The following is a 27,782-nucleotide window of genomic DNA, read 5'->3' on the forward strand; positions in this document are numbered from 1 at the left end:
CCACCCCTTGCCCTGTTTACTGAGAAGGGTCAGACAGGATGAGACCAAAGCAGCTCCAGTCCAGCCAAGCCCCCAGAGAAATCCTCCCTGCAGTGGTCTCCCTCAGACCTGCCCTCAGCCAGCATGCAGCAAAACACTGCCCTCTGGGTCCTGCTGATGCCCTGGCTCCTGGAACAGCCAAGACTCACTAACGCTCATTCCTCTCCCCTCAAACATGAAGCCCCACAGGCAAAATTCCTTTTTGCTTTTCAAAATCAAACGCTAAGAAAATTGTTGCTTTGGGCAATGAGAACCATGCAACTAGTCACATTTCCTATTCAGTTTTGGCTGCAGAAAGTCTCAACCACAGATAGTATCTTATGGCCAGATTAACTGGGCTCTTTTCTCTCTTTGCTCAATGTGGTCTGTTTAAATGTAGAATCCGGTTCCGTTTTTAAAATATGTTTATTTGTCATACATGTTATAAGCTATCTCAAACCCTTTGTGAAACAAACCTGTACATTTGTGGCATCATTGTCACCTGGACAAGAGTCCTTCAAGCTGCTTGACCCAATCATACCTTTATCTGGATCCAGAATATATTTTTCAAGAAATCAGGACCTGGGGCCCATTCTGGGAAAGCATACACTGACCTTATGGTTTACATACAAGGCTTCCCAACTCACTGGTCATGGCAGTCACTTGGGGAAGTCCTTAAACACAGCTTCGCAGGCCCTTTCGCAGGGCCTATCCAGCAGGTCAGGGTGGGGCCCGGGGATCTGCATGCTTCATGAGGGGGCTGTTAGGTGAGTTTTAGGGTCAGGTGAGTTTGGGAAGCGCTGCAGTAAAGCGACGCACTACTAAGTTTCTGACAATCAACAAGGATCGGTTCAGGTTCAGTCAGTCAAGGGTTAAAAGCCAGAAAGGCCGCTGCCCGAAGGAGGCCGGACCTCAGGCTGCCGCCACCGCCGGCTCCTCAGCCCTTTTCCCCGCTTGGAGCCCTCTCCAAGTCTGCTGCATTCCACAAGCAGCTCCCCTCGCACGTTCCGCCGCGACTTTTGAAAGACTCTGAGTCAGGGTCCCTGGGTCCAAGTTTGTGAGAGAGGCGGGCAAGGAGAATGGAGGTCCCGCTCCCGGCGGTTAAGCCGCAGAGGCGGTGCCGGCGGCTGGCCAGGCTCGGTCTGCAGAGGACCTGGGGGCGGGGCCGGGCCCCGGGGGCTCCTCCGCCCCAGCCATGGACTTGGCTGACCTAGAGGGCGGGCGCTCCCGGCTCGGCTCTGCTCCCCCCCTCGGCCCGGCGGCCCCGACCCCAGCCCCCAGCCGGGCTCCGCGCGGCCAGAGGAGCACCTGGACCTCACGCTCCGAAGTTCGGAGACTCTCGGGAAGTTGCAGCCACACTTGAACCCTCTCCAGGGCTGAGGCAGGTGGCGGGCGGCCCTGGAGAAGTGGCGAACAAGTTCCACGAGGCGGGTCTGGCGTCCCCCGGCAGGAGCTGGAGGGAGCCGGCGGCGCGCGTCCCGCTCCCGAGCGCTGAGGTCCCCAGCCCGCGGCGCACGTGCGCGCCGGAGAGTTACCTTTGGGCGCCGGCAGGTGTCCCCTCCAGTCCTTGCAGCAGCACAAGCCCCATGGCAGCCGCCTGCGCTCGCCGCTCGGCTCCGCTGCCCGCCGCGCCGCCTCCTGCCGGCCCCGCTCCCGGGTCCGGGCGGCCGAGGTCCGGCCCGCGGGCCGTGCCCAGCCGGGCGCGGGGCTGCGCGCGGGGCCGCCGGGTCGGCTGCTCCCTGGCTCTCACGCTCCGTTCCGGCCCCGCGCCGCGGGCATCCCGGCCTCCGGGCAGACCCTGCTAATCAATAGGAGAACGCGCAGATTGCGCCGGCCGCGCCGCCAGGCCGCTTTTATCTCCGCGCGCCGGCTCCCTGCCCTCGCGGGCGCCCTCCCCGCGGCCCGTTACTCTCCCGGGGTGCCGACCTGCGCGCCCGCGAGGGGCCGCCAGGGGGCGCGGTGCGAGCCCGAGAGGTCTCCGGCTCCCTCCTCCGCGCGCCGGGAGCCAACCGCGGGGTGGGGGGGCGACACTCGCCTGACCTCTGGGCGGCGCGGGAGGGAAGGAAGGGTGCCTTGCTGTGTGCTGTGCGGGGGCGGCGCCGCCCTCCCCTGCGTCCTCTAAGCAGTCACTTCCTGGGTCACTGGGGGAATGGGGGGGGGGGGGGTCTCATTTTGCCCGCTCACCTGAACTCTACAACTGCAGCAGCAGTAAAAGTGTTTGCCCAAGCTATCCCCAGACCTGGCTGCGTTACCTCTGGACTAGGTGACCTTCCTAAGTCACTTCCCTTCTGAGACTGTTTCTCCACCTGAAAAATGAGGGAAATGACACCGTTTCAGATGTCATTTAGCGCAAATTAAAGGTTTGATGGTACCAAGTTATTTAAACATTTTGTGCTGTTTTCCTGTCTATAAGACAGAGAGAATAATAGAATTGCTCCAATGAATCTTTCTGAGGAATAAATGAGTTGATATAATAGATCTAGTCATAAATCTATAGATATTTACTATACATATATAAAGAACACAGCTAGCAGGTCACTAAGTATCTTGTGTGACCCATCGTTGTCAAGTGTTGGTGAGGTTTGGGCCAACGGGTACTTTTGGTGCAATGACTTTGGACGGTAACATGTGAGCTGCTTCTTTTAAACTAGAAATGCTAACATCCTGGGCCCGGCAGTTCCAATTTCTCAGCACACACCCCACAGAAATGCTTGCCCATGTGCCCAAGTAAACCTGTACAGGGCCATTCATCACAGCCTTGTTTGTAACAGCAAAAAAATGAAATCAAAATTTCATTGGTAAAGGATTATTAAATACACTGGCATTTTCATGAAACGAAATACTGTATCAAAGTAGGGAGCTGGAGCTAACAGATCTATGGATTCGAAGCACCTACATAAATACACACACCTACAAAATAGTACTAGGATGGTCACTCGGTGTGCGGCACTGCTCTCCGCGCTGGGGCCTAGAAAAATCTCTGCGGAGAGGGTGAGTGACAAGAACAGATTGAAAGATGGTGTCAAGAGACTTTAGCATGTTGATAGTGGTCTAATTTCTTAAAAGAAAGGTGTATTTACATAATGTGTAATTAAATATCAGGTTCTTTCTCAGCCCATCAGGTCCCGGAATCTGTTCCTGCGCCTAAAGGGCGATGGTGAGCCTCTGATGGCCTTGGCTTACTGGGGATTTTCTCCCTTCCGCCCTACCTCTTGGGAAAACAGAGGTGGTCCAGGAGGAGAGCAGCCACTAGTCCAGGCTGCCTGTGGCTAGAGTAGAACAGTTACTTGGGGTTGGGGTGACGGTGGCGGGGGGGGGGGGGGGGGGGGCGGGGATCGGCGGAAAGAAGGACTTGGGGCCGAGAAGAGGTTTTCCCAGGAGTTAAGTCTTATTCAAAGGAGAGATTAACAAAGGGGCAGATTTCTGCCTCCCTCTCCTTAATCTCCAGAAAGACCAGGATGAGGCTTTTTCAGGGAGAGAGAAGGGTTGTCCTGCACTAGATCCAGAAAGAAAGATGTTTTCACTTCATGACATGTAGGCGGGGGTTACAGAGAGGGAGGAACTGAGAAAAAACGGAGAGACCTGACTTATGGTTGCTGCCAAGTCATTTTAAACAGTTTTAGCACCAGGCAAGATCACTTAGTCACAGCGGGCTTAATGAGGCCCCAGGAATTCCAAGCTAGAGCTCCCTGCATTCAGGGAGAGCATGTGCGGGGAGCGAGCCCCCGGGTGATTGTCCAACGGCCAAGTCCTACATTTGGAAAGCAAGATTTAAAAGAAAACATCACAGCAGCCATTGTGGGCTGCTTGTTTATCTTTCTAAGAGGAAGTAGCAAAGCAGGATCATTTCAAATGAGCCTATTATAGAGGGTCAGCATCCCCATTGAACCGTTCAAATATATTTTGGATACTCGACTTTTCAAAGTGACTTTTAATCTCAACTCCCAGGGCAGTTTAGGAGACAGAAAGCAAGACAAGAGCTTTTAGTATCATTGCCTTTGTTTTCACATGCTTTAATTCCTGATTATTCATTGTCTTTTTATAGTTTTCTAGTTATGTGTCTATTCCTTAAAAGGGAAGAAAAAATAGCCATCACTGTGTGCTTCCTACCAGGTGCCAGGCAATTCACAAGTGATAATATCACAGTTTACCATAGGACAATCCTATGAGGTAGATGACATTAGATTCAACCTACGGAGGAAGAAACAAAAGTTCAGGGAGGTGAAGAAGCTTGCCCAAGACCAATGAAGTGGTAAGTGGTAGAGCCAAGATGTATGGTTGGATAGATGGGTAGATGGATGGATGGATGGATGGATGGATGGATAGATGGATGGGTGGGTGGGTAAGTGGGTGGGCAGATGGGTGGATGGGTAGATGGCATTTACTCATTTAGGGAGAGAGGTATGGGCTGCAACTGGAAAAGCACATACTGAGCATGGAATTTGCCTGAAAAACCAAACTCCGTGAATGTAGCTCTGCTCCCTGAATTGATCATGACCCTAAACCATCTTGAATTGAGCCAAAAGATCAGGAATACTCAGTGGTGCAAGGCTCCAGATGAGCTCAAGCCACCCCACTCCAGGAGAGTAGTCAGGGTAATAGGGGGCTCTGAGATCTCTTACTGAGCTGAAAGGCCAACATCCTGCATACTACTGGGAAGCAGAGCCAGAATCTGGGGGTGGGTTTTCAGTGAGTGCAGTAGGCTCTGGGAGAAAGGTTGGATACCAGATTTGGAGGACAAAGACTCTGGGGCTGGGGCTACCCCCATCCACCCAGGGCTCTGCCTTCTGATGCTTCATTCCATTTCAAAGTGAGGATATGGGGTTGTTTCTAGGAAGGATGCTATTGCTACTGTTGCTGCTAGGATCCTGGCTTTATGCAGCCTGAGCTCCTGGTTCCAGAAATGCCCTAGGCCATTCAGGGATTTGCTTAGGAGACTCAGGAGCTGGTCCTTCTACCTCTCTGTAATGGGTCTGGTTGCTCCTCCCTGACATACCCAAGGCACTCTCATGGTACCATCTCAAGGTGTGAGTGCAGCCTTGGGCAGCTCAGGAGAATGGTAGGAATGGGGTCATGGCATCTTAGTCACAGGTGTAGCTTTGGAGGCTATGATGGATCATTCATTCATTCATTCATTCATTCATTCATTCATTCATCTCTGTCCCAAACAATGACTGAACACAATTAAACGTGAGAAAGCCCGAGGCCTGAGCTCTGCAGAGGCCAAGAGGACACCCTGAGAACTCTGGGTGGCGGGCAGTGACCCAGTGCTGAGGGGGGCGTCAGAGCAGAGGTTTTTTGAGATGAGCATTGAGACATGAGGAGGAGACCAGCTCCTCAAAGGATGGCTTAAGAATGTTCCTCCGACGTGCGGTGCTGTGAGAGGGTTGAAGAGCAAGTTTCCGGGGTGGGAAAGTGCAGCGGGGCATCTAGGGTAGGGGAAAATGAGGCAGCCTGTGATTCTGACTCATCAGCCTGGCATGGGACTGAAGTAGGGACGGGAAAGGGGCGACCGGGAGCAGGGAGAAGCTAAGAAGCAAAAGGCAGCCACCTGCGCGCTGCAGGGGGGAACGCAGCAGGAGGAAGAAGAGACCAGGTGGGATGTCTGTCAGCAGGGTGGCCCTGGTGACACACACCTCCCCGTCCTCCCACCTGGGTGCGCCCGTCCCCTTGAATCTGCGCTGCCCTATGACCTGCGTTAACCCACAGGCGACAGCAGTGACTCTGGGCCAGTTCTGGGGGTGAACTGTCTTCCCCCTGTGAGCGGGGGGACTGCCCTGAGCCTGCCACGCTCCCGGAAGCCCAATCTAGCAGCACAGAGGGACCACAGGGAGAACCAAGGCCAAGGCCAGCAACCTCTTCTTCCAGCCCTGTGAGCGAGGCCGCCTCGGAAATGCATCCTCCAGCCGATATATGCAGAGCAAAGATGAGCTGGGCCTGCCGAGCCCTGCCCACACTGTAGAATAGTGAGCCAATCAGATGTTGTAAGTCAATAACCCCCGGGGTGGTTTGTGATGCAGTTACACAACTGGACCCTGGGGAGTAGTATGTAGTACTGATTGCCAGCACTGTTGGGCTGGGCCGGTGTGCTAGGCCAAGAGCTCGACATTCCATTCGAGTTCAAGGCAGTCCTATGTGTGAGGTATAGTCATTAATTCCACTTTAAGGTGGAGGACCCTGAGGCACAGAGAGGTAAAGTAATTTGCACTGGGTCCCACAGCTAATTAGTGTCAGCTCTGATTGGAACCCGGCCTATCTTGCTTTGGAGCCTGAGCTGTTAATGACCCTGGGAGATATTCTGGAGGGGAAAGGGACAACACTTGGTGTTGAATCCAGTGCCCCATGGGTCTAAAGCGTATCTGTAGGTGAGACATGGGATAGAAAAGACAGCCCCTGTGAAGGGCTGGACCACGCCTGGCAGGAAAGCCACGGGAAGCTCATTGCTCTGTTAGCTTTTCAGTGTCAGGGCCACTTCCTGGCAGCCTCGGCACCTGTAGAAGGGGCGTCTTGAAGACAAAGGCACTTTGTAGACCACATGTCACAAACCTCTCTCATACTGGCACTAGCATCTCCTTTCCTGTCCACAGCAGCCCGGTGATGGGGAGATGTCAGCATGCTTCCTTCACAGGAGAGGCTATGGGTACCTGCTCAGGCCATGTGAGCTCTCCAAGTCACACAGCTGGTGGGTGGGAGAGCCTGCCCTGCAACCCGGGCAGTCTGACCACCATAGGTCACCTTCCCTAGTGACCAGACCCCTGCCTCTTGCCTCTGGGAGGTGAGGGTCTCCACCTGGGCTGCCCTCCCCCCGCATCCTCTCCTCCCATCAAGTTCTGATCTGTGGTAGGATTTTGGCCAAAATCCAGGGTGCCCACACCATGTGTACACCACCAAGATGCACAGACGTTCTAGAACTGGAAAGACTTTATGGTTTAGTACAACTTCCTCACTTTTCATGGGAAATCTGCGAGCCAGATACACCCCACATCAAGCATTTCTTGAGGGCCTGCTTTGTGCTAGGCACTGAAAGGTAAGTCAGTGACAAGTCGGGGCTACCTCCAGTCAGCTTTGGTTTTTGCCCTGAAACAGACCTGCAGAAATGATAAGCAGAAGGGAGGCTGCTCACCCCTTATCTCAAAATATGTTCTGTGCACTTCTACCACAGTGCATGGAAGCCAACAGGTTTGGATTTCACTATCTGATTAAATGTGTTCACTAGCACCCCTCTTCCCATATTACCTGTCATCAGCAGCGTTACCGTTGCTATTCACTTTACAGACTCATTGTTCTGGTTTCTTCCTTCCTTTCTTTCTTTCTTTTTTTTTTAATGAAGGATGTGACTCTGGGGAAGGTAGAGTCTGTTTGAAGCAGGCCTACACTGCTTTGTGCTAGAAAAGGCTGTGGATTCCATAAGGTCTGGTCTGCTTTTTCCTTTCCTTTAATGAGACGTAACTCCTATTTGTCTTTTTTCCTTTGGCTGCCAGGAAGCTCAGAGAAAATTTAAAGTTTGGCTTTGGCAAGTATGAAGGCCCTAAGGTAGGCCATCACAGCCATGCTTGTGTGTGCTGATTTTGCTTTTCTACTTTTTTTTTTTAAGCAAATTCTATCCTCAACATGGGGTTCAACCTCATGACTCCAAGATCAGGAGTTGCATGTTCTACTGAGCCAGCCAAGCACCCCTGCTTTTCTACTTTTATTTGTATTTTCTCTGGTCCTTATTTTTTTTTTAATTATTACTATTGTGTTACCTTCATTTTATACTAAGTGCTCTCATTAGAAGCCATCTCAAATCCTTTGTGGAATAACATAGGAGTATAAGTAAATAAGTGAGTATAATATATTCTACTTTAAACCAAGGGTCAGTAATTTTTTTCTAAGGGGTGGATCATGAACATATTTAAACCTTGCAGGCCACATGGTCTCCACAGCAGTTACCCAACTCTGTCCTTATAGCATGAAAGCAGCCATAGACAGTACATAAATGAATGAGTGTGACTGTGTTTCAATAAAACTTTATTTGCAAAAGCAGGTGGTAAGCCATATTTGGCCTGTGGGTTTATGTAGTTTGCAGCCCTCTGTTTTAAAAGAACTTTAGAGCATTAGGAAATTGTTTCCTATTAAGCCAGGAAGTACTTGGCTTAGAAAAAAGTGAATTCCCATCTCTAAGAGGCTGGAAGAGGTAGGAATTCTGTCCAAGATGGCTAGTTTCCACTTCTGGGTGACAGATTAGGGAAAAGCAGCTGCACAAACTGTCCAGACAGTTGGCTCTTGAGAGGTGTGGGCAGTGCTGGGCAGAGGTCAGAGTGGGCTCTGAAGCCAGCCAGCGAGAGACCATTCTCCTGCACATTTGCCATGCCTACTCCTGGGGGCGGGGGTTGGCACTGGAGGCAGAGCCCCAGAGGTGCCTGGCCAGCCGGGTTCCCCAGCTCTGGCCAATGGGTCTTCAGCTTCTGTGGACGTTGTTCATGGAAGGAATGTGTCTGCAGCTCCAAATTCCCACAGAGAAAGACAAGGGGAATGGTTGGGGAGAAATTCCTGGGCCACATTTTTCTTGCTGTTCATGTGGCCTGCAGCCATTGAACTTGGCCAGACTGCCCAGAGAGGGATTTTACAAAGCCCATTGTCTTTTCCTGGAGTCTCACCCCCACCCCTGCCCCCACCTGCTCTTTCTGCCTTTCTTTCTTTCCTCTCCCGCCCCCGGGAGAAATGCAGCATGGGATAGAGCGGGAGGCCACAGCCCTGGTCGTGAGGGCTTTTGCCCCCTGACCAGGGGCCTGGACAGTTGCAGCAGTACCTCCTCGAGGGACACTGGCATCAGGCCTTTCCACACACTAGGGTCTGAAGGTGGTCTCAGCTGCTTGACCGGGAGTTACTAAGTGGGATACTTGCTTTGGTAGGAAGAGCAACGCATACTGAGCACCTGCTGTATGCCAGGCACTGTTCTGAGCATTCTACATATATTAACTTAATCTCCACAAGAACCTTATTATATCCACATTTTACTGATGGGGAAACTGAGGCACTGAGAGGCTAAGTGATTTACCTGGGGTCCCACAGCTAGTAAGGAGAAGAGACAGGCAGCGTGACTCTCATCTGTCACTTTAAGCGTGTATGATCCCCTTAGCTCAGCATCCCACTTACAGATCCTCCCTGATGATGTGTCTCCACAGTTAGAGTAGACTTCCAGGAGACAAAGCATTTGCATAGACAGGACCTATGTACCCCTGAAGGCTCCTGGCATCTGCACATGCCACAGAAAATGAGACCCTCCACCCTGAGCTGGCCCACCTGCTGTCTGGTCCACCTAGCTAGAGGCATGGCTCTGTCAACTGGGGCTTAACACGCCCTTCTTGCTGTTGTCACCATTATTGTTGTGGCTGCTGACAGTGCAGGGGAGGGACCGGAGGGGGTGAGCCTTTGACTGTTTGCACTGTGCCAGCCCCCAGGTTTGGCGATTTACATACAACATATAACATTGACACAACCACCCTGAGAACCACCCCAACTTGCAGATAAGAAAGTGAGCTCATTAATCAGGTAATTAATGCTTGCTACTGTAACAAACAACTGCAAAATGTCAATGGCTTAACCCTATAAACATTCTCTCTTGCTCCGGTCACCATCTTGTGTAGAGCAGCATGAAGGGAAGAGGGGGAGGGGTTTCTGCTCCATGTGGTCACCTGGGGACCCAGGCTCCTCCTAGGACCTTGGTGTCGTCCTCTGGACCCTCTCCATCTGTTTGTCAGACAAGGGAATAGGGGGCAGGGAGACCGCAGGGTTTTAGGGGCTGAGAGCAGCCTATATCGGCACTCCCACCCACATTCCATTGTCCAAAGCTCAGTCATGTGACCTGTCTTACTGGATGGGGAGGCTGGGAAACAGTCTGCATGGCCATAGGAAAAAGAAACAGGTTTGGCTGAACCCCTGGGGTTCGGGGGGCTGAGGTGCCATGAGAGGCAGTCAGGCGATTTGATGCCCAAGCTTGTATTTTGCCACCATACTGAAACGGATGCCAAGGCTGTCTGCAATGAATTCCGATTTGCAACATCTCGGATGATCCTCAGTCCTTCGATGGGGACAATGAATGGGGCTGAAGGTCCCGAAGGACTGTGAGGATTAACTGGGGTGCTAAGAAAAGAGCTTGACACAAGTTCAGTGCCCAACAGCCTTCCCTTTCTTAGCAGATGGGGTGCTGGGCCGGTGGAGGGGCTGGACTGGGAGAATCCTCCCCCTGAGGAGGGAGATGGGGATGCAGAGTCCTTAGGAAGGGGACGGAGTACTTGTGCTTGCTGCCGCCACCTAGTTGTGGAAGGAGAAAATGCAGGACAGCTCGGCTTCCCGTTTCTCCGTTCTGGTGGACAAGTGTCCAGGCCACTTCTGTCCTATCCCATGCCCATCAGGCTACTGAGCAGAAGCTAGCATAGGCCATGCACCTAAAGCATAGATGTGGGGATGGGTAGAGTCTCTATTCCCCAGGGTTTTGCGTATCCCAGAGGGCCACTGAAGGGCCACTTTCTGTAACTCCTCCTGGGTGTTCCATCCAGGCCTCAGCATCCTGCTCAGTCGGGAGGGCTCCCTGCCAGATAATTCAGGGCCTCTGGGGTACGACTGTGGATTCCCTCACTTGGTCACTCCCACGGGGTGCTGGGCTGCCCCAACATGGTGAGCTTGGGGCGGTTCCCTCCCAAGCTGGCTGCGGTAGGGGCCACAAGATTACAGCTGTGTGGGAATGGGCTGCTGGGCATCACAGATATGCCCCCATGGGGAGGGAGAGGGCTGCCGAGTCTCTCCAGAGACACAGAACCTCTGGCACATGCCCCCCAACTTGGGGAGACCATCCCCCAGCTTCTACAGACCTCCTCTGTCAGATCTCACACACACACACACACACACACACACACACACACAATTACACAATTTCCAGGGGACCAGTAGGTCTCAGATAGCTGGGTCAGAAGCAGTTCTGGTATCTGTTAAGCCCCCAGGACCACTGTTCCTCACCTCCCTAGTTCCTCAGCCCTGGATGGGGCTCACTACCCTCAAGGCCTCTCCTTCCATGGCCTCAGAGTCCTTCCTGCAGCCTGGCCTTGGTCCACCCAACAGATCTCCTGAACTCCAAAACCAAGAAGCGTTTTTTAGAGTATGGGCTCAACCTATTAGGGGATGATGAAATCAACTCACTGGGTCTTGACCAGTATTTTTAAAAATGAGATAGAATTGGGGCGCCTGGGTGGCTCAGTCGGTTAAACGGCTGCCTTCGGCTCAGGTCATGATCCTGGAGTCCCGGGATCGAGTCCCGTGTCGGGCTCCCTGCTCGGCAGGGAGTCTGCTTCTGCCTCTGACCCTCTTCCCTCTCGTGCTCTCTATCTCTCATTCTCTCTCTCTCAAATAAATAAATAAAATCTTTAAAAAAAAATGAGATAGAATCACATAGAATTAAAAATGCCACTGGACACTGCATATGTGAATAAAGCCGTTTTGTGAAACCTTTGCTTCAGCGTGTGCCTGGGCCCTGGGGTGGGATGTAATGTTTATTTCTCGTTGTCAAAAAAGTGTGAAAACACTTTATGGGTGTAACCATCTCATTCCTTCTAGAAAACTTGGGCTCTCGGTGCAAATCAGTCCACACATTTCTCCTCCACCAACTCTCCCAGCAAAATCCCCCTGTCTGCTGCAGGATAGGGAAAGGCACAATCTTTGCCAAGATGCTCAAAAAATAAAAAAATAGAACCCACCACCCACAGCCACAAAAGGTCCCCCCGTTACAAACTGATCCCAGGACACTTGTCAGGCATTTGCATACCCAAGAGGGCCACTTGAGTGACCCTTCACAGAACAAAGAAGATCAGCTACTCTCAACTTAAAACAAAGAAATCTCTGCACTGCACATTCCTTCCACGCAGGCTCTTGTGTGGTGGGCTGGCTCGCCGGCCCTCTGGCACATCTGCTGGACTGTTCTTTCCTGCTGCAGCATTCGTCCTTTGACATGTATTTGTGGGGTACCACTCTGTGCCAGGCACAGGCAACCAGACCGGAGCCTCCCGCTCTGCACGCCCCTTCTCAGCCCCGGGGCCTGTGTATCTGTGATGAAGACCGGTGTCTCCCACCTCCCTCGCTAGGCCTCTTCCCCCCAGAGGAAGGAGCTGCGCACTGAGGGTGTGTTCTGGCCTGTCTCCACCTGCTCTAGTCCTGCCCCAAGCCCATCGGGAAAAGCCTGGCTCTCCAGGATGCTGGGATTCTCAACTCTTCTGACCCTGGGAGGGAGGGAGGTTCTCACACATATGGAGCACCTGCAATGTGCATCCCTACCAAGGCCCATCCAGGCCATTCTTATCATCATCCAAGGACGCTTGGGCAGACGGGGTGACTTTCCAAGGCAGGGCTCACAGCTAGGAAAAGCCAGTTCTTTCCTGGGTCTCTTGGACTCCTATAGCTCTCTGCTCTTTCCACTCAATCACAGACAGCACGTGGAAGTCAAGGCGAGGGGGGAGGCTGCCGGCCCAGGGACTGAGGTGTGGCGGCTGGAGTAGCACGCTGCCTGTGTGCAAGAGCTGGGCAGAGAGGGGATGCGGGAAGGTGGGCCACCCACTGGGGCAGGAAGGGAGGAAAAGGAGCCAGGTCTTCCGGGTTTTGGCTCCTAAGAGTGTGGCTCAGATTCAAGGTCAGCGAAAGCAGGCCCTGCTGAGAAGGGCCTGAGGCTCTGGCAGCTTCCCTTCCCACTCTGTGAAGGTATTGGTCCTAGGGATGCTGTGACAAACTAGCACAGATCAGGTGGCTTAACACAACAGAAATATGTTCTCTCCGAGCTCTGGAGGCAAGAAGGCTGAAATCAGGGTGTAGGCAGGGCCGCACTCCCTCTGAAGGCTCTAGGGAAGCCTTTGGACTTCCAGGCCTCTAGACTAGCTGCTGGAGTCACTCGGAAATTCTTGGCATTCCCTGGCCTATGGCTGCATCAATTCAGTCTCTGCCTCCACCCTCAAGGGCCTTCTGCCTCGTGTGTCTGAGAGTCCAGATCGCCGTCTTCTTGTAAGGGTACCAGTCACTGGACTTAGCACCTCCACTACTCAGGACCTCATCTTAACTAATCACATAGGCAAAGACCCGATTTCCAAATAAAGGCCTTGGCCTCCCCAGCTCTGTTTCCTCGCACTCAGTAAAGCATCAGGGCGAGCTGTGCCCTGGCAACCCAGAGAACGGTTACTGACCTTCAGAAGAACTTCTAAATCTGCAGTCTTTTAACTAATTGCAACCCCAGTTTTTAACATTCTGGTATTCCAGAATAATGTGCTTTTCTTTCTTTTTTTTTCCTTTTTCTTTTTTTTTTCCTGAGAGAGAAAGAGAAAGCGTGAGCGCATGCATGCATGTGAGCATGGAGGGGGAGGGGCAGAGGGAGAAGGAGAGGGAGAATCCCAAGCAGGCTCCGAGCTGAGCACAGAGCTCCATGTGGGGCTCTATCTCTCAACCCTGATATCATGACCTGAGCTGAAATCAAGGGTCAGATGCTTAACTGAGCCACCCTGGCGCCCCCAGAATAATGTGCTTTTAAAAAGTGCTGAACTGGGCGCCTGGGTGGCTCAGTCAGTTAAGCATCTGCCTTCGGCTCAGGTCATGATCCCAGGGTCCTGGGATCGAGTCCCATGTTGGCCCACCTCCACAGGGAGTCTGCTTCTCCCTCCGTCCCCCCTCCCACTCATTCTCTCTCTCTCTCTCAATTAATAAATAAAATCTTTTTAAAAAAATAAAATAAAAGTGCCGAACCATGGGCATTTTTGTGATATATTTTTTTAAAAAATTGGAATCATTTACACACGGGATAACCCGCAGTAAAGTTTGGATCCAGGAAAAGTAAACGTGTTTAGAAAGTGGTTTTCTATTTCTCCATCATCCAGACGGGAGGAAGAAAACCAAGGTGACTCTATCACACCATAAAACTTGTTCTGGTTCAAAGACCCCCCAACCCAACAGCCTAGAGATTGCTCCAGGCGATCCATCGACCCGACCCACTGGGATCTCCACCCACCCAGCAGAACACTCGAGAAGATGAAGGCAATCCCAAAACATTTTTTGAAATAAAACCAGAGCTACTAATCAATTAAAAGATGTAGTTGCTGCTAAGAACAACAAAAAAGGGGGAAAAAATAAAAATCTCTAAAGTATCAAAGGAGAAATGGATTATTTGAAGATGAAGAACTCAAAGGATAATATTTGGAGTTAGCTTGAAATTTAGCTTGGAGCACTCTCCTCACCAGCGCAGAGTGAAAAATTTTTTGTGACAGCTAGAAAAAAAATGAGCACAAAAATAGGCTCATGATTCAAGAGTAACATCAAATAGTATTTCATTCCAAGTGTTCGTGATTATTAAAATTTTCTTGATTTTTTGGGGATTGGTCTGCTATGTTTGACTATTTTATTAAGTTAATCTGCTGGTATATCTTTAATGCTTCTATTTCATAGGCTTATGTTTTTATTTCAGGCTTTTGATATGTATACGTGTTCAAGTGTATAAAATATTTAGCCTCACTGAATTTCAAACATTTATGGAATAGGTACACCTTTATAGGGAACATATTGATAATTAACGTAATCATTAATGAATAATTGCCATCATTCATGTGGAAGTATTAGCAATTCAGGGAATAAATGCCTGTCTGTATACCTGTGTGTCATCCTGCTCTGGCAGCTGCAAGGGCTAATGTCTTGCGAATTAGCTCCGGCTAACCATGTGCCAGGCGTGGGGCTTCATGCTCTGCTTCTATGGAGGCCATTTTACTGATGAAGAGCCCGCAGCGTGAGGGATTAGGTGACTCACTCAGGCCCCTAGACCTGGGAAGAGGCCGAGACAAAACTGAATCTCACACAGGGTGATGAACACCTCGCCCTTAACCACAACCCCATGCGAGGAATGCCTGGAGGTGTCAAATGATTCAGCCAACGTACACCTATCATTCTCTAGCCGTCTGTGATTTGAGCTTATGATCAGCCACACTAGGGTTCACGGACTCAAACCTTTATGGAGAGATCAGGCATGGATGATGGACCGTGGAAGCAGGTGGGGTACCTTAGGGAGTGGTGGGGATTTTAGCCAAATGGAGAGCCATCAAGCTCTGTCTCCGAGGGACCTGTTATTGAGCTGCTGCTCACTGTTCATACGGATAAAGCAGACCCACATTTACTCTATCGAAATCGATATTTTCCATAAGTAAAACTTTTTGCTTTGAAAAATATTTCATGAGCCAAACACCATTCTTCCTGTGGGCCAGAGTCCGCTCCTGGGTAATTGGCCCTGGTTGGGGGGGTCAATTGCTAGACCCAATTGGGGGGTCAAGAGCTAGACCCAATTTCTTGTCCTTGTTTGCCTCTCTCTACCACCACTCTCAGCTCTCTTCCTGCTCTGAATTATTGCTCCTTCATTGGTTTAATTTATCAAGCACCGTCAGAAGTCAGGCACCAGGCTCTGAGCGCATAAGCGCAATCCTTGCCTGCAGGAGCTCACAGTCCGTGGGCATTGGTTGCCTCGAAGGCAGCGCTTCCTGCATTTGAATGTGCACACAAGTCACCAGGACACGCTGCTATCATACAGATTCTGCCTCAGGAGTTCTGGGCGGGGCCTGAGAATCTGCATTCCCAACAAGCTCCCAGGTGATGCCGATGTAGCAGGTCCACGGACCACACCAGGTGTAGGAATGATCTAGACTAAAGATTGGCCTTTTGTCTAAGAAAGTTCCTAAGCCGAAGGCTCCCCATTGGAGGAGGCTCTGTACCTGGGCTTGGCTTTTTGGAGGTGACCTGGGCCTTCCAACCACCCCCCTCCCCACTAATCCCCTGCCACATTCCTCCCCTCATCTTAATTTATCTGGAGATTTAGTCTCACTGAGATCACTTGTAAAGAATGTTACCAACATCTTTGTTCTGAGCTGGCACAGAGCGTGCCTCCTGTACGTTTGCCCCTTCCCTATCGGATACGGTATCTCTAGCTGAGGAATTTCTGTCTGTGCCCCTCCATGTCTCAGAGCTTTGGTACCTAGCACCTGCCTGTGTAAGGGTGACACCCTGGAGCGGCATAGAGCCTGGACTCCACTTTCTACTAGTTCTGTGACCTTGGACAAGTCGCCCCTCTGTGCCAGTTTCCACATCTGTAAGACAGGGACGTTACGTCCACTCACCAGGGTGTTAGGAAGATTAGGCCAATACGTGGTAGAGTACCCTTCTCACTTCCTGTCTAAAAAGAAACTCAACAAATCACCTCAAGAATCTCATGTTGTGGGCTGCCTGGGTGGCTCAGGAGGTTGAGTATCTGACGCTTGGTTTTGGCTCAGGTCATGATCTCAGGGTCGTGACATTGAGCCCTGCGCTGGGCTCCATTCTCAGCACAGAGTCTGCTTATCTCTCTCCCTCTTCTCTTCCCCCTGCCTCTCTCTCTCAAATAAATAAATAAAACCTTAAAAAAAAGAATCTCATGTTGCTTGTGTCCTGCAGAAAAATATTAACATGAGGAACTAATTTCTGTTGCTGCCCCAGGAACATGATCAGTTACACTTGGAGGAATTAGCAGGTTTTCCTTGGTGAGTGGTCTTTCACTCAAGTCAGTCGGCAAACATGTCTGGGACCAGACGTGCAAGGGGCAAACCACACAGAAGGTGGGCAGACTCGTGAGGGGCGGGAGAGTCACACGCAGGTGTCTACAAAGTCAGGAAACGTGAAAGTAAACTGTTGAAAAGCATGCTGGGCAGATTTTCAGATAATAATCTTAATTCATTGTCAGGTGAAACACTTCTAAGAAACAATGTCCATCGACAAGCACACTACTGAGTGTGTCCAAAAAGTTACAAAATCCGGAGAATGTATGGTATTGTCATACTTTTTAAAAGATGAACAACTGGAGCCATTGCTTTAAATCCAGAGGAATTTTATCCGAAAAGGTGTCTGGTGGTTGAAGAAAAGCACACTGAATATGCTATTTGGGAAGGTTACCAACATACTTTTTAAAAATAAGTTCATCTTCTGTTTCTTGATCTTGCAGACACCCTGTTATATTAGTTGTCAAACTTCATGGAATATTTAACACAGATATTACCCTAAGCTATAGCTGCATAATGTTACAACAGCACTATGGGGTGGGTAGGTATTTTTTAAAATCTTTTCATTTTGAAATAATTCTAGATTCACAGGCAGTTGCAAAGAAATGTAAATGTACAGTGAGGTCTTGTGCACCCTCCCCCAGCCTCCTCCAGGGAAACATCCTACGTAATTACAGGACAATATTAAAACCGGGCAACAGAACTTGGTATGATCCACACAGCCCATTCAGATTCCACCACTTATACCTGGACTCGTGCATGTGTGTGTGTGTGTGTGTGTGTGTGTGTGTGTGTGTGTGTGTGTGTGTTGAGGGGGGCACTATGCAATTTTATTGCATGAAACCATCACCAGAGTCAAGACACTTAACTGTACCATCATCCTGAGTCTCCCTCTGCTACCCCTTCCAGTCCCACCCAACTCCTTCACCCCCATTCCTAACCGAAGCAGTAGATACTTTAATTATCCGTGTTTTGTGCATGAGGAAACTGAGCCATAGAGAAGTCAGCAACTTGCCCAAGGTCACAGAGCTAGTAGATGCTGGGTCTGGCTTTTGAACTCTATCCTTAAAGAAGCTTATTGTGGAGAGGGGGTCTGAGGCGGGGAGCTCAGAGCTGCCGGTAAGTGTGGTGGCCTCCAGCCTCCTCCCATGTTGGAGGCAGCCAGTTTGCGTCAGTCTGTCCTAGCACAGTGCCAGACTTGGCCACAGCCCCGGATGGCACCTTCTTTATTCCACACTCATCTCTGTAAACATAGCCTCTGGGCTTCTTACCCCTGCAGCTGCTCTTCCACTGTCCTCCAGACTGGCTGCAGAATTAGTGGGGTCCAATGCAAAATAAAAATGCAGGGCTCACCTTTCCTTTCCGTGGCGCACGGCGGCAAAATGGCAGTGCAAATTTCCAAGAAGGGGAAGTTTGTCGCTGGTGGCATCTTCAAAGCTCAACTGGATGAGTTCCTCACTCGGGAGCTGGCTGAAGATGGCTACTCCGGGGTGGAGGTCCGAGTTACACCAACCAGGACAGAAATCATTATCTTGGCCACCAGGACGAAGAATGTTCTTGGTGAGAAGGGCTGGCGGATCCGGGAATTGACTGCTGTGGTTCAGAAGAGGTTTGGTTTCCTTGAGGGCAGTGTAGCGCTTTGTGCCGAAACGGTGGCCACAAGAGGTCTGTGTGCTGTTGCCCAGGCAGAATCTCTGCGTTACAAACTCCTAGGAGGCCTCGCTGTGCACAGGGCCTGCTATGGTGTACTGCGGTTTATCATGGAGAGTGGGGTCAAAGGAGGTGAGGTCATGGTATCTGGGAAACTCCGAGGACAGAGGGCTAAGTCCATGAAGTTTGTGGATGGCCTGATGACTCACTGTGGGGACCCTGTTAACGACCACGTTGACACTGCTGTGAGCCATGTGCTGCTCAGACAGGGTGTGCTGGGCATCAAAGTGAAGGTCATGCTTCCCTGGGACCCAAGTGGTAAGACTGGCCTTAAGAAGCCTCTGCCGGATCATGGGAGCATTGTGGAACCCAAAGATGAGATACTGCCCACCACCCCCATCCCAGAACAGAGATGTACCCACAGCATAACAGGGTCTCTTTGGCAGCTGGATCTGGAGACTGGATTTTAATCTGTAAAGACCTTTAATAAAATCTTTGAGAAAGGAAAAAAAAAATGCAGGGCTCTCTCCTCAACAAGCAAGAAAACAGTGCCTTTGAGGAAGGTATTCAATAGGAAATGCATTCTTTTCTTTTGTGAGTTCTCTTTTGACCTGTCAGGGTGTGATTCCCAGACCAGCAGCATCAGCATCACCTGGGCTCCCCAGGTGATGGTTGTACATGCAGGTTCTCAGTCCCCACCCCAGAATTCTGGAATCCGTAAGTCTGGGGATGAGCCCAGCAGCCTGGTTTTAATAAGCCCTCCAGGGGATTCTGGAACACAAGGAAGTCTGAGAATAACTGCTATAGAGCTAGGATTCCTGTTTTTTAAACAATAGACTAAAGAAATTTGAAATCTTATTTGAAGCTTGCTTGTGTATCGCAGATAAAAGAGGAGTTGAAAGAGGAAGGAAGGAAGGAAGGAGAAAGAAAAAGAAGGGGAGGAAGGAAGGAAGGAAGGAAGGAAGGAAGGAAGGCAGGCAGGCAGGAAGGAAGGAAGGAAGGAAGGAAGGCAGGCAGGCAGGCAGGCAGGCAGGCAGGAAGGAAGGAAGGCAGGCAGGAAGGAAGGAAGGAAGGAAGGCAGGCAGGAAGGAAGGAAGGAAGGCAGGCAGGCAGGCAGGAAGGAAGGAAGGAAGGAAGGCAGGCAGGCAGGCAGGCAGGCAGGCAGGCAGGAAGGAAGGAAGCCAGGCAGGCAGGCAGGCAGGCAGGCAGGAAGGCAGGAAGGCAGGCAGGAAGGAAGGCAGGCAGGCAGGCAGGCAGGCAGGCAGGCAGGCAGGCAGGAAGGAAGGAAGGAAGGAAGGCAGGCAGGCAGGAAGGAAGGAAGGAAGGCAGGCAGGCAGGCAGGCAGGCAGGAAGGAAGGAAGGAAGGCAGGCAGGCAGGCAGGCAGGCAGGCAGGCAGGAAGGCAGGCAGGAAGGAAGGAAGGAAGGAAGGAAGGCAGGCAGGAAGGAAGGAAGGAAGGCAGGCAGGCAGGCAGGCAGGCAGGCAGGAAGGAAGGCAGGCAGGCAGGCAGGCAGGCAGGAAGGCAGGAAGGCAGGCAGGCAGGCAGGCAGGAAGGAAGGAAGGCAGGCAGGCAGGCAGGAAGGCAGGCAGGCAGGCAGGCAGGCAGGAAGGCAGGCAGGCAGGCAGGCAGGCAGGCAGGAAGGCAGGCAGGCAGGCAGGCAGGCAGGCAGGCAGGCAGGCAGGCAGGCAGGAAGGAAGGCAGGCAGGCAGGCAGGCAGGCAGGCAGGCAGGCAGGCAGGCAGGCAGGCAGGCAGGCAGGCAGGCAGGCAGGCAGGCAGGAAGGCAGGCAGGCAGGCAGGCAGGCAGGCAGGCAGGAAGGCAGGCAGGCAGGCAGGCAGGCAGGCAGGCAGGAAGGCAGGCAGGCAGGCAGGCAGGAAGGAAGGAAGGAAGGAAGGAAGGCAGGCAGGCAGGAAGGAAGGAAGGCAGGCAGGCAGGCAGGCAGGCAGGCAGGAAGGCAGGCAGGCAGGCAGGCAGGCAGGCAGGAAGGAAGGAAGGCAGGCAGGCAGGCAGGCAGGCAGGCAGGAAGGAAGGCAGGCAGGCAGGCAGGCAGGAAGGAAGGAAGGAAGAGGGAGAGAACAGGTGGCAGAAGGTGGGGAAGTGTCCTCTGCACATCCACATATCTTAGTTCACTTGATGGTCACAGCTATCTTGCCAAGCTTATTTTCTATTACCAGACAATGAAAAGAAGACTCAGAATTTAAATGATTGGTCCAAGTTCTCCGAATCAGTGAGCAGCTGGATCCGGGTCTGCCTCCAAAGCCCAGGCTTTTCCCCAGTTCTTCTTCCTCCCTCCCCACTTCTCTTTCCTTTTAAGGGTGCTTGCTGAATACCTGTTCTATGCCAAGCATTGCACTGAGTCACCTCCTCATTGCAGCTCACTGGGCACCTCGGTTCACCAGACACATGTGGAATGTGGCTGGTGTCACTGAGCAACGGGATGGTTCATTTCATTACAAACGTGGCTTGCATTAGGTTTCTACGGAACAGAGCTGCTCTGGAGCCTGATTTTGGCCAAAAGAATGAACTGAACATTCCTCTTCAAGGACATCTCTTTCCAGGGACCCGGGGGGGAGCTTCCCATACCCGTTTCTGTGTTTGGTTGGGCAGAGTGAGGTTAGGACAGGAGGGCCGGACCACAAAGCCGGGAAGTCCAAGCAACCACTCTCGGACTTGCTGATTCTCCCACTCCCAGGGGTGAGGAGCACGGGTGAAATTTCTCATCTGATTTCATTTCTAGTCATTACCCATCGTCTGGTGCTCGGCAGGCAAACTCAGCAGGGCCGCGTGAGGTCAGGCTGATACGCAGGCTGGCTGGTACCAGGTGCTGAGATAGGCCGAGCTCAGCATCCCGTTCCGGAGGCGGCTAATGAGATGAGTGATGCTCTGTGGAGGTCAGGAGTGCGGTATCAGTCTACTTCTCCGGGGTAATCTGTGTGCGCTGGCTTCGTTTCAAGGTCAGGCCTCAGAGATAGTGGGTGGCAGTCCTCCTAACTGCTCCAAGCTGCTGGCCGGATAAGGACAGGCAGCTGCACGCTCAGGGCCCACAGTGGCTTCAAAGACCCCGGGCAGCTGTGAGAAAATGCTAGAACCCATTCTTTTCTGGGTGGCACCTTGGAGGTCATCTGGAAGAGTGAAACCTTCCCTAACCCCCCAGGCCAGTCACCCTCCCTCCTAGCTTTGGGCTCTCAGCCCTGGGGACGCCTGTCAGAGCACTACTCACACTGTATCGGAATTATTGATTTGCAGGTATCAGCTAAGCAGTGACTGTGCTGTTATGATTAATAATGACGGTAAATAGAGAGACTGCAGGGAGGAGGGAAGGATGTAAAAATAGCAGGTACTTCCTATGAGCCAGGCTCGGGTATCTCATTGCATCCTCCCCAAAACCCGAGGCCCTCGGCTCTATTACTACCCTCAGTTTACAAGTGAGGAAACACAGGCACAGGGATGTTCAGTGACTTGTCCTGACTCCTGGCGAGATGGGCAGTCTGGAACATCAGCTAGAGCCAGATGCTATGGGGACACCACGCCCTGCTGGGAGAGTGCAGAAAGCAGGCGTGAAGGGAGGTGGTGCCTGGGTTCGGCCTCCTGACTCTCTCCCCAGGGCCCCCTTTCTGCATGCAGACACCAGCCTGCCCCTGGGGAACATCTGCTTCGCTGCCACGTTTGGGCCCAATTGACAGCTCCCTGAATTCCATGCAGTGCCATTGCTCGCTTTGCCTATAACCTCAACCCCCCAACCCTGGTTAGAGGTGAACACCCAAGATGTCAGAGGCACCCCTCCCCCCAGGGCTGGCTGCCCGCAGGGTGTTCAAGGAGTTGAGGGGAGGCAGTCCGGGAGCTCCGTGGGAGAGTGGAGTGCCTGCCAGGCCTCTGAACTGGGCGGCCTCCACTGGAGTCTGCCGTGCTTTATCTTGAGAAAGATAGTCTGCGGGCCCAAAGCAGACAGGCGTTCCGCCATGGGAATGGGTCCCAGACTTCAGAGTAGCCATTATATCCTCTGTGTCTTCCTGCTCAAGGAGACAGCACTTTCCTCTGTCCATCCCCTCAGATTCAGGGCAGCGGCCCTTCATGTCCCACAAGGGCTCATCCTCAGCCCCATATGCTGAGGTCCTTGCGCTCTCAGGAGGAGATGCGCCTGGATAGGCACCCCATCTTGGGGCCCGGTGTGCAGAGAGGCCAAGGCCAATGATGTGACAACTGGCCCTCGAAAAAACAGAACCATAGACTGTGTCTGGTGAAGTGCATGTTGGGTGGAGATGGTCACTTCCCCTCCCTTTGTGAAGGCACCAGGGTCCCTTTGGGGGCTCCTTGCTCCCACTGTGTGAAGCCTCAGTGGGAGGGTCTGTCCAGATGCTGGAGTGTACATGTGTTTCCTTAGCATCCCAGTGTCACCAGGCACAGGCCTGTGGCCAAAACACAAACACCAAGACTCACGACTTGAGCAATCGATACCAGGACTGAGGAGTCCGCTAGGATTCAACCTTTCCAGTTCACAGTACTGACCTGCGCTCCGTTCCTGTCTCCAGGACCACTGAGTGGCCCTGCTGCCTGCCCCTTCCACAGGTAGCTCCCCAGCTTCCCAGTGATTCTGTGTGGCCCCACAACCTCTGGCCCATTCTCCCTTTGCCTGAGTTAGCCTGAGCTGGCTTCACCTGCAATCAGGACTCTTGAAAGACATACCAGTGATGGAGGAGACATGGTAGTCATGAGTTTACTCACCAGAAAGACTTAGGGCTCCCATCCAAACCCCTGTAGGCAACTGACCTCCCTCCCCTTGGTAACACTGTGCTAATACCGGAAGAAGAATATTTGAGACAAGTTGCGCTTGCTTTATTGATTACCTAATTTGTTCCATCAGACACAAGCATCTTGTGGATTAAGCAACTCTTTCTGTCCACAGTACCAAAGCAGGCCTCTCCACTCCTCACTCAGTCCCTGTGTATATGGAGGGACTCCTAAACATGGCCCGGGGTGAATACCCACTTTGCCAGGACCGGGAGCCCAGCAGGATCAAGTCTGCAAGGGACAGAGCTTTCAAAGGGCCGGGAGGCAGTGGGGTTTGCCAGGTAAAATTATGGTCACTAATTATAGTGTGTGTGGGTTTTTCCCCATATCACCAAGCCATTCTCCAACACCAGCCGGGCATCCTACAACTTACTCTATTTTCACACTATCTACCTGGAGAAAATGTCAGATCCCACAGGTAAAGGGTTCAGTCCTACAAGACGGCCCCCCCCCCACCTTGAGATGCCAATCGCCAAGGCCATGTTGTGCTTCTGACCATTGGGCCACAGATCTGAGATTCCAACAAGGCCCTCCTTGGGTTTGACTAATTGGCTAGAGTGGCTTACAGAACTCAAGGAAACATTTTCGTTTCTAGATCACTGGTTGATTATACCAAGATATAACTCAGGAACAACCAGATGGAAGAACTGCATAAGGCAAGGAATGTGGGAAGGCATGTGGAGCTTCCTTGCCCTCCATGTGTGCCCTCTCCTCCCCAGATCTCCACGCGTTCACCAGCCTGGAAGGTCTCCAAACCCTCTCCTTTTTGTTTGTTTGTTTTTTTTTTATGGAGGCTTCATTACATAGGTATGACTGATTAAATCACTGGCCTTTGGTGACTGAACTCAATATTCAGCCCCTCTCCCTACCTGGAAGTCGACCTGAAAGCTCCAATCTTCTAAACACCTGGTTGGTTCCCCTGACAACCAGTATCCATCCTTAGATGACCCGGGGGCTCTCCAAAAGTCGTCTCATTACCATAACAGAAGACACCTCACCGCTCTCTTCACTTAGGAAATTCTGAGGGTTTTAGGAACTATGTGCCTGGAACCAGGGTGAACATCAAATATCTATATTTATATCGATCTATATCTATCTTAATCCAAACCACAAGATCACACTAAGCAACTAACTGTACGGGCAGAAGCGGCCAGGTGGTTAGGAGACCCAGGGTCCTTGAGTCCTAGCCCCTTTCTGGGACCTGATTCCTTCCACCTGACCCAGGACTCTGGTTTAGACTCTGGTTTAGAGGTGGCTCAAGCTTCAGTCCCACCACTTAGTTTCTGTGGGAGCGCAGCCACAATCATGGTGTGGCCTGGTTGAAATAGTGGTGTGTGGGGTTGCGGGGTGCGGGTAGGAGGACCTGCAAGGCCTGTCATGTAATTGGCAGGTCTTTCCACTAGAGGGCGCTCACAGTATAATTTTCCCCCCCTCTTCTATTGCCTCTTTTAATTCTATCTTGATGCAACTTGGGATTTTTTTATACTGTTGAAGAACAAAAATAGAACTATAACTAAAAATTCATGTAGTTGATCTTATGCATTATCCTACTTGGGTTCTGCCACATTTCTAAGAGTTGTTAAGTGTTCCCCTCTGGGGTATTGGGTGTGGTAATACACACTCCCCACCTGGCCTTTTGCAGCTCCAACGATGGGCCCAGAGAGACCATTGAGCCTTTCCTGCTCAGTACTCCACAAAGGCTGACTGGACGCCTCTCTGCCCACCACCGACCCACTTTCCCTGAGCCGCCTCACAGCTGCCTTCACTCCCACTCCCACCCCCACCTGGCCCCCAGGACTTCAGGAGGGCTGTGTGTGCAAAGGCAGGGGGGTAGCGCCGGATACCGGCCCTGACCTCTGCTACCATCTAGCTGCGCGTGCTTGGGCAAGCTGTTTATCCTTTCTAACGCCCAGGGTCTTTTTAAATAAAATAGTCATAAAAGGACTCCTCCCTTAGAGGGATGTTTTGAGCATGGGGTAGACAGAATAATGGTCCCACAGAGGTGTCCACATCTTAATCCCCAGGACCTATGAATGTTGCCTTACGTGGCAAATGGGTCTTCTTCCCACCACAGGCAAAGAAATCCTTGTAAATAGCTCTGACCCAGACCAAGAGCATGCACACTGGTGATTTCTCCCATCTGGTCCTTGGGGCACACGCTCAGGGCCTTGCTGAGTTCATGGCAAGGGTGTGCTGACCTCTCCCTTTCAGTTCCAGCCTCACGGCCTTCCTCGCCCCCGATTGCCAAGCCCAGGGCCCCTGGCCCATCCTCCAGCCTCCCTTCCTGGGCCTGCTCCCCCTCCCGCAGATGGGCCGGGCCCTGTCCACCTCACAGCGTTCTCCATTTCTTCCTTATCTTCTCTGCAGAAGCCTTTACCCCCGTTCCATAGTCGACCAAGCTTCTCTTTTCCACTCCATACCCTAGGACCCCTCTGTTGCCCCTTTCCAATGTGCAGTTTTAGTACCAAGAGTTTTGCAGTAGATTAAATACCCATGTAGGAAAACCCAAATGAAACCATGGGTTCTTGCATTTTGCATCCAGGACATGAAATTGGGGAGGGGCTCCCTGCACGTCACCTTCTGCCTGCGTCTTCTGTAGTTCCCAATGTGGACAGAGCAGAGGTGAACAGGGCCCTGCCCCAGGCTTGGCTGCACTCACTGCGGCTCCTCACCGGCTGCGGCTGGCTGGCCTGAGCCTGGCCTGATCCCTCCCTTGGTGCCCGACTGATAGTCGGCTCAACCCCTCAGACTGATTGGAGACTGTAAATCACTTGGTTCACAGATCCCCAGTGAGACCCTGGCACACTCGATTCACAGCCACTGCTTCCCAGAAGGAAGTCTAAATGTGGACGGCACGCTGGTGGCACCGGATGACTAGTTGTCCGTCACCCATGCCCTGTCCACAGCCCCAGCTGTCGCTGTTCCCAAGCACCAGGGCGATGCTCCCTCAAGGCTTCTGTGTCTGTAGGGAGCTTGGCCATGCCTCGGGCAGGCCAGAGATGCCGGACTTAGCTCCTGGGAGGCCGCTGGCAGAATTAATAGTGGGACGGTGGAAGCAGGTGGGTCACCCCCAGCCTCCTCACTCCAGGGGTGGGACACGTCCACACCTGGCTCCCCACAGTCTCCACCGCCCCTGCTGGAATCGAACCTGGTTTCCCACAGCAGCAGTCAGCTCACTAGCACACCCTGCATGGCTTTCCTCCCTCCCCGCTCCCTTCCCCCTACTTTGTGGGAATCCCCTCTGAATAAACTGCTCAGAGCCTTGTCTCAGGCTCTGTGTCTGAGGGAAGCCGAGGTAGAAAAACAGCACCTGAGGAAGCAGCCCTTCTAGAAGCAGACTGGCTCATCTTCAAGACACATCTATTTCATTCTGCAATGATCACATTTTAAAACTGGGAATTTTAAAAGATGGTTTTATAACTGCTAACACGACACGGCTCCTTGGGTTAAAATATTTCCCTTCCTCCCACCACGTTGCCATTCTCTGTTCTGAGATTCACCAAAGAGCTTACTTTAACACTCTGTACCTGTGCTGGTGGGTTTTCCCTGGACTTATCTGTATATGATCCAGATCCTGTGTTTGGACCTTTGCCTTAAGATGTCCCCATTGACTGGTTTCCCTTGTGTTTATTGTGAATTTAAAAACCCATATTTTCCTCTTGCCCAAAAGCTAATTACTCAGTTGACTGGATTTTCTTTCTTTCTTTCTCTTTCTTTCTTTCTTTCTTTCTTTCTTTCTTTCTTTCTTTCTTTCTTTCTTTCTTTCTCTTTCTTTCTTTTTCTTTCTTTCTTTCTTTCTTTCTTTCTTTCTTTCTTTCTTTCTTTCTTTCTTTCTCTCTCTCTCTCTTTCTTTTTCTTTTTCTTTCTTTCTTCCTTCCTTCCTTCCTTCTTTTCTTTCTTTTTCTTTCTTTCTTTCTTTCTTTCTTTCTTTCTTTCTTTCTTTCTTTCTTTCTTTCTTTCTTTCTCTCTCTCTCTCTTCCTTCCTTCCTTTCTTTTCTTTCTTTCTTTCTTTGTTTGTTTCTTTGTTTCTTTCTTTCTTTCTTTATTTCTTTCTTTCTTTCTTCCTTTTCTTGTTTCTTTCAAGATTTTATTTATTTATTTGATAGACAGAGACACAGCGAGAAAGGGAACACAAGCAGGGGGAGTGGGAGAGGGAGAAGCAGGCTTCCCGCAGAGCAGGGAGCCTGATGCGGGGCTCGATCCCAGGACCCTGCGATCATGACCTGAGCCGAAGGCAGATGCCGAACGACTGAACCACCCAGGCGCCCCGACTGGATTTTCTAATACTCGCCCAAATTTACAATATTCTTTAGATTTGGCCCAAATTTCTGAGTCGTCTTTGGAGACAGTGCTGATGTTCCTACAGGGAGGAGCATCCTGAAGGAGGTCGGCTTTATGGGCCAGAGGCTTGGTGATGCCCCCACTGGGGCCACCAGCACCAAGCACCCCTCCCCCCCGCCCCCAGCACAGAGCCGAAAGATGCTCAGGCCTACCTGGACTGATCTCAAAGAGGTGCTTCCCTGCATCCTCAGGGCCAGGAATAAGTTCAGTCACCTGGGTCCCTTGTAGAGAAATAAATCCCTAAAACGAAGAGACAAGACACAAACACAGGAGGCATGAGATGGAGGGGAAAGGGCTCCTGGAGAGAGAGGGCGGGGCTGTGGGGTCAGACTGGGTAGCGCGAGGAGCCCACCTGAGGTCCCTGGTGGAGTGGGGTGGGCACTGTGGTTTACACACACCGTTGCAAGAGTCT

General features: G+C 51.7%; 1 protein-coding gene across 9 annotated transcripts in view; it reads right to left on the minus strand.

Annotated features, from left to right (window-relative positions):
* Window positions 1-27,782, minus strand: part of ARHGAP22 (Rho GTPase activating protein 22) — a 172,338-nt gene that overhangs the window by 62,572 nt on the left and 81,984 nt on the right. For 8 of the 9 annotated variants that reach the window (XM_027594589.2, XM_027594579.2, XM_027594570.2 and 5 more), the window contains one exon: window positions 27,523-27,610. The exons of the other annotated variant lie outside the window; for it this stretch is intronic. In XM_027594589.2, the coding sequence (XP_027450390.2) occupies window positions 27,523-27,610 (88 nt within the window). The remainder of the gene's footprint in view (window positions 1-27,522; window positions 27,611-27,782) is intronic. 9 annotated transcript variants of the gene reach the window in all.

This window comes from Zalophus californianus, chromosome 15 (assembly GCF_009762305.2).
Source record: "Zalophus californianus isolate mZalCal1 chromosome 15, mZalCal1.pri.v2, whole genome shotgun sequence".
Taxonomy (NCBI): domain Eukaryota; kingdom Metazoa; phylum Chordata; class Mammalia; order Carnivora; family Otariidae; genus Zalophus; species Zalophus californianus.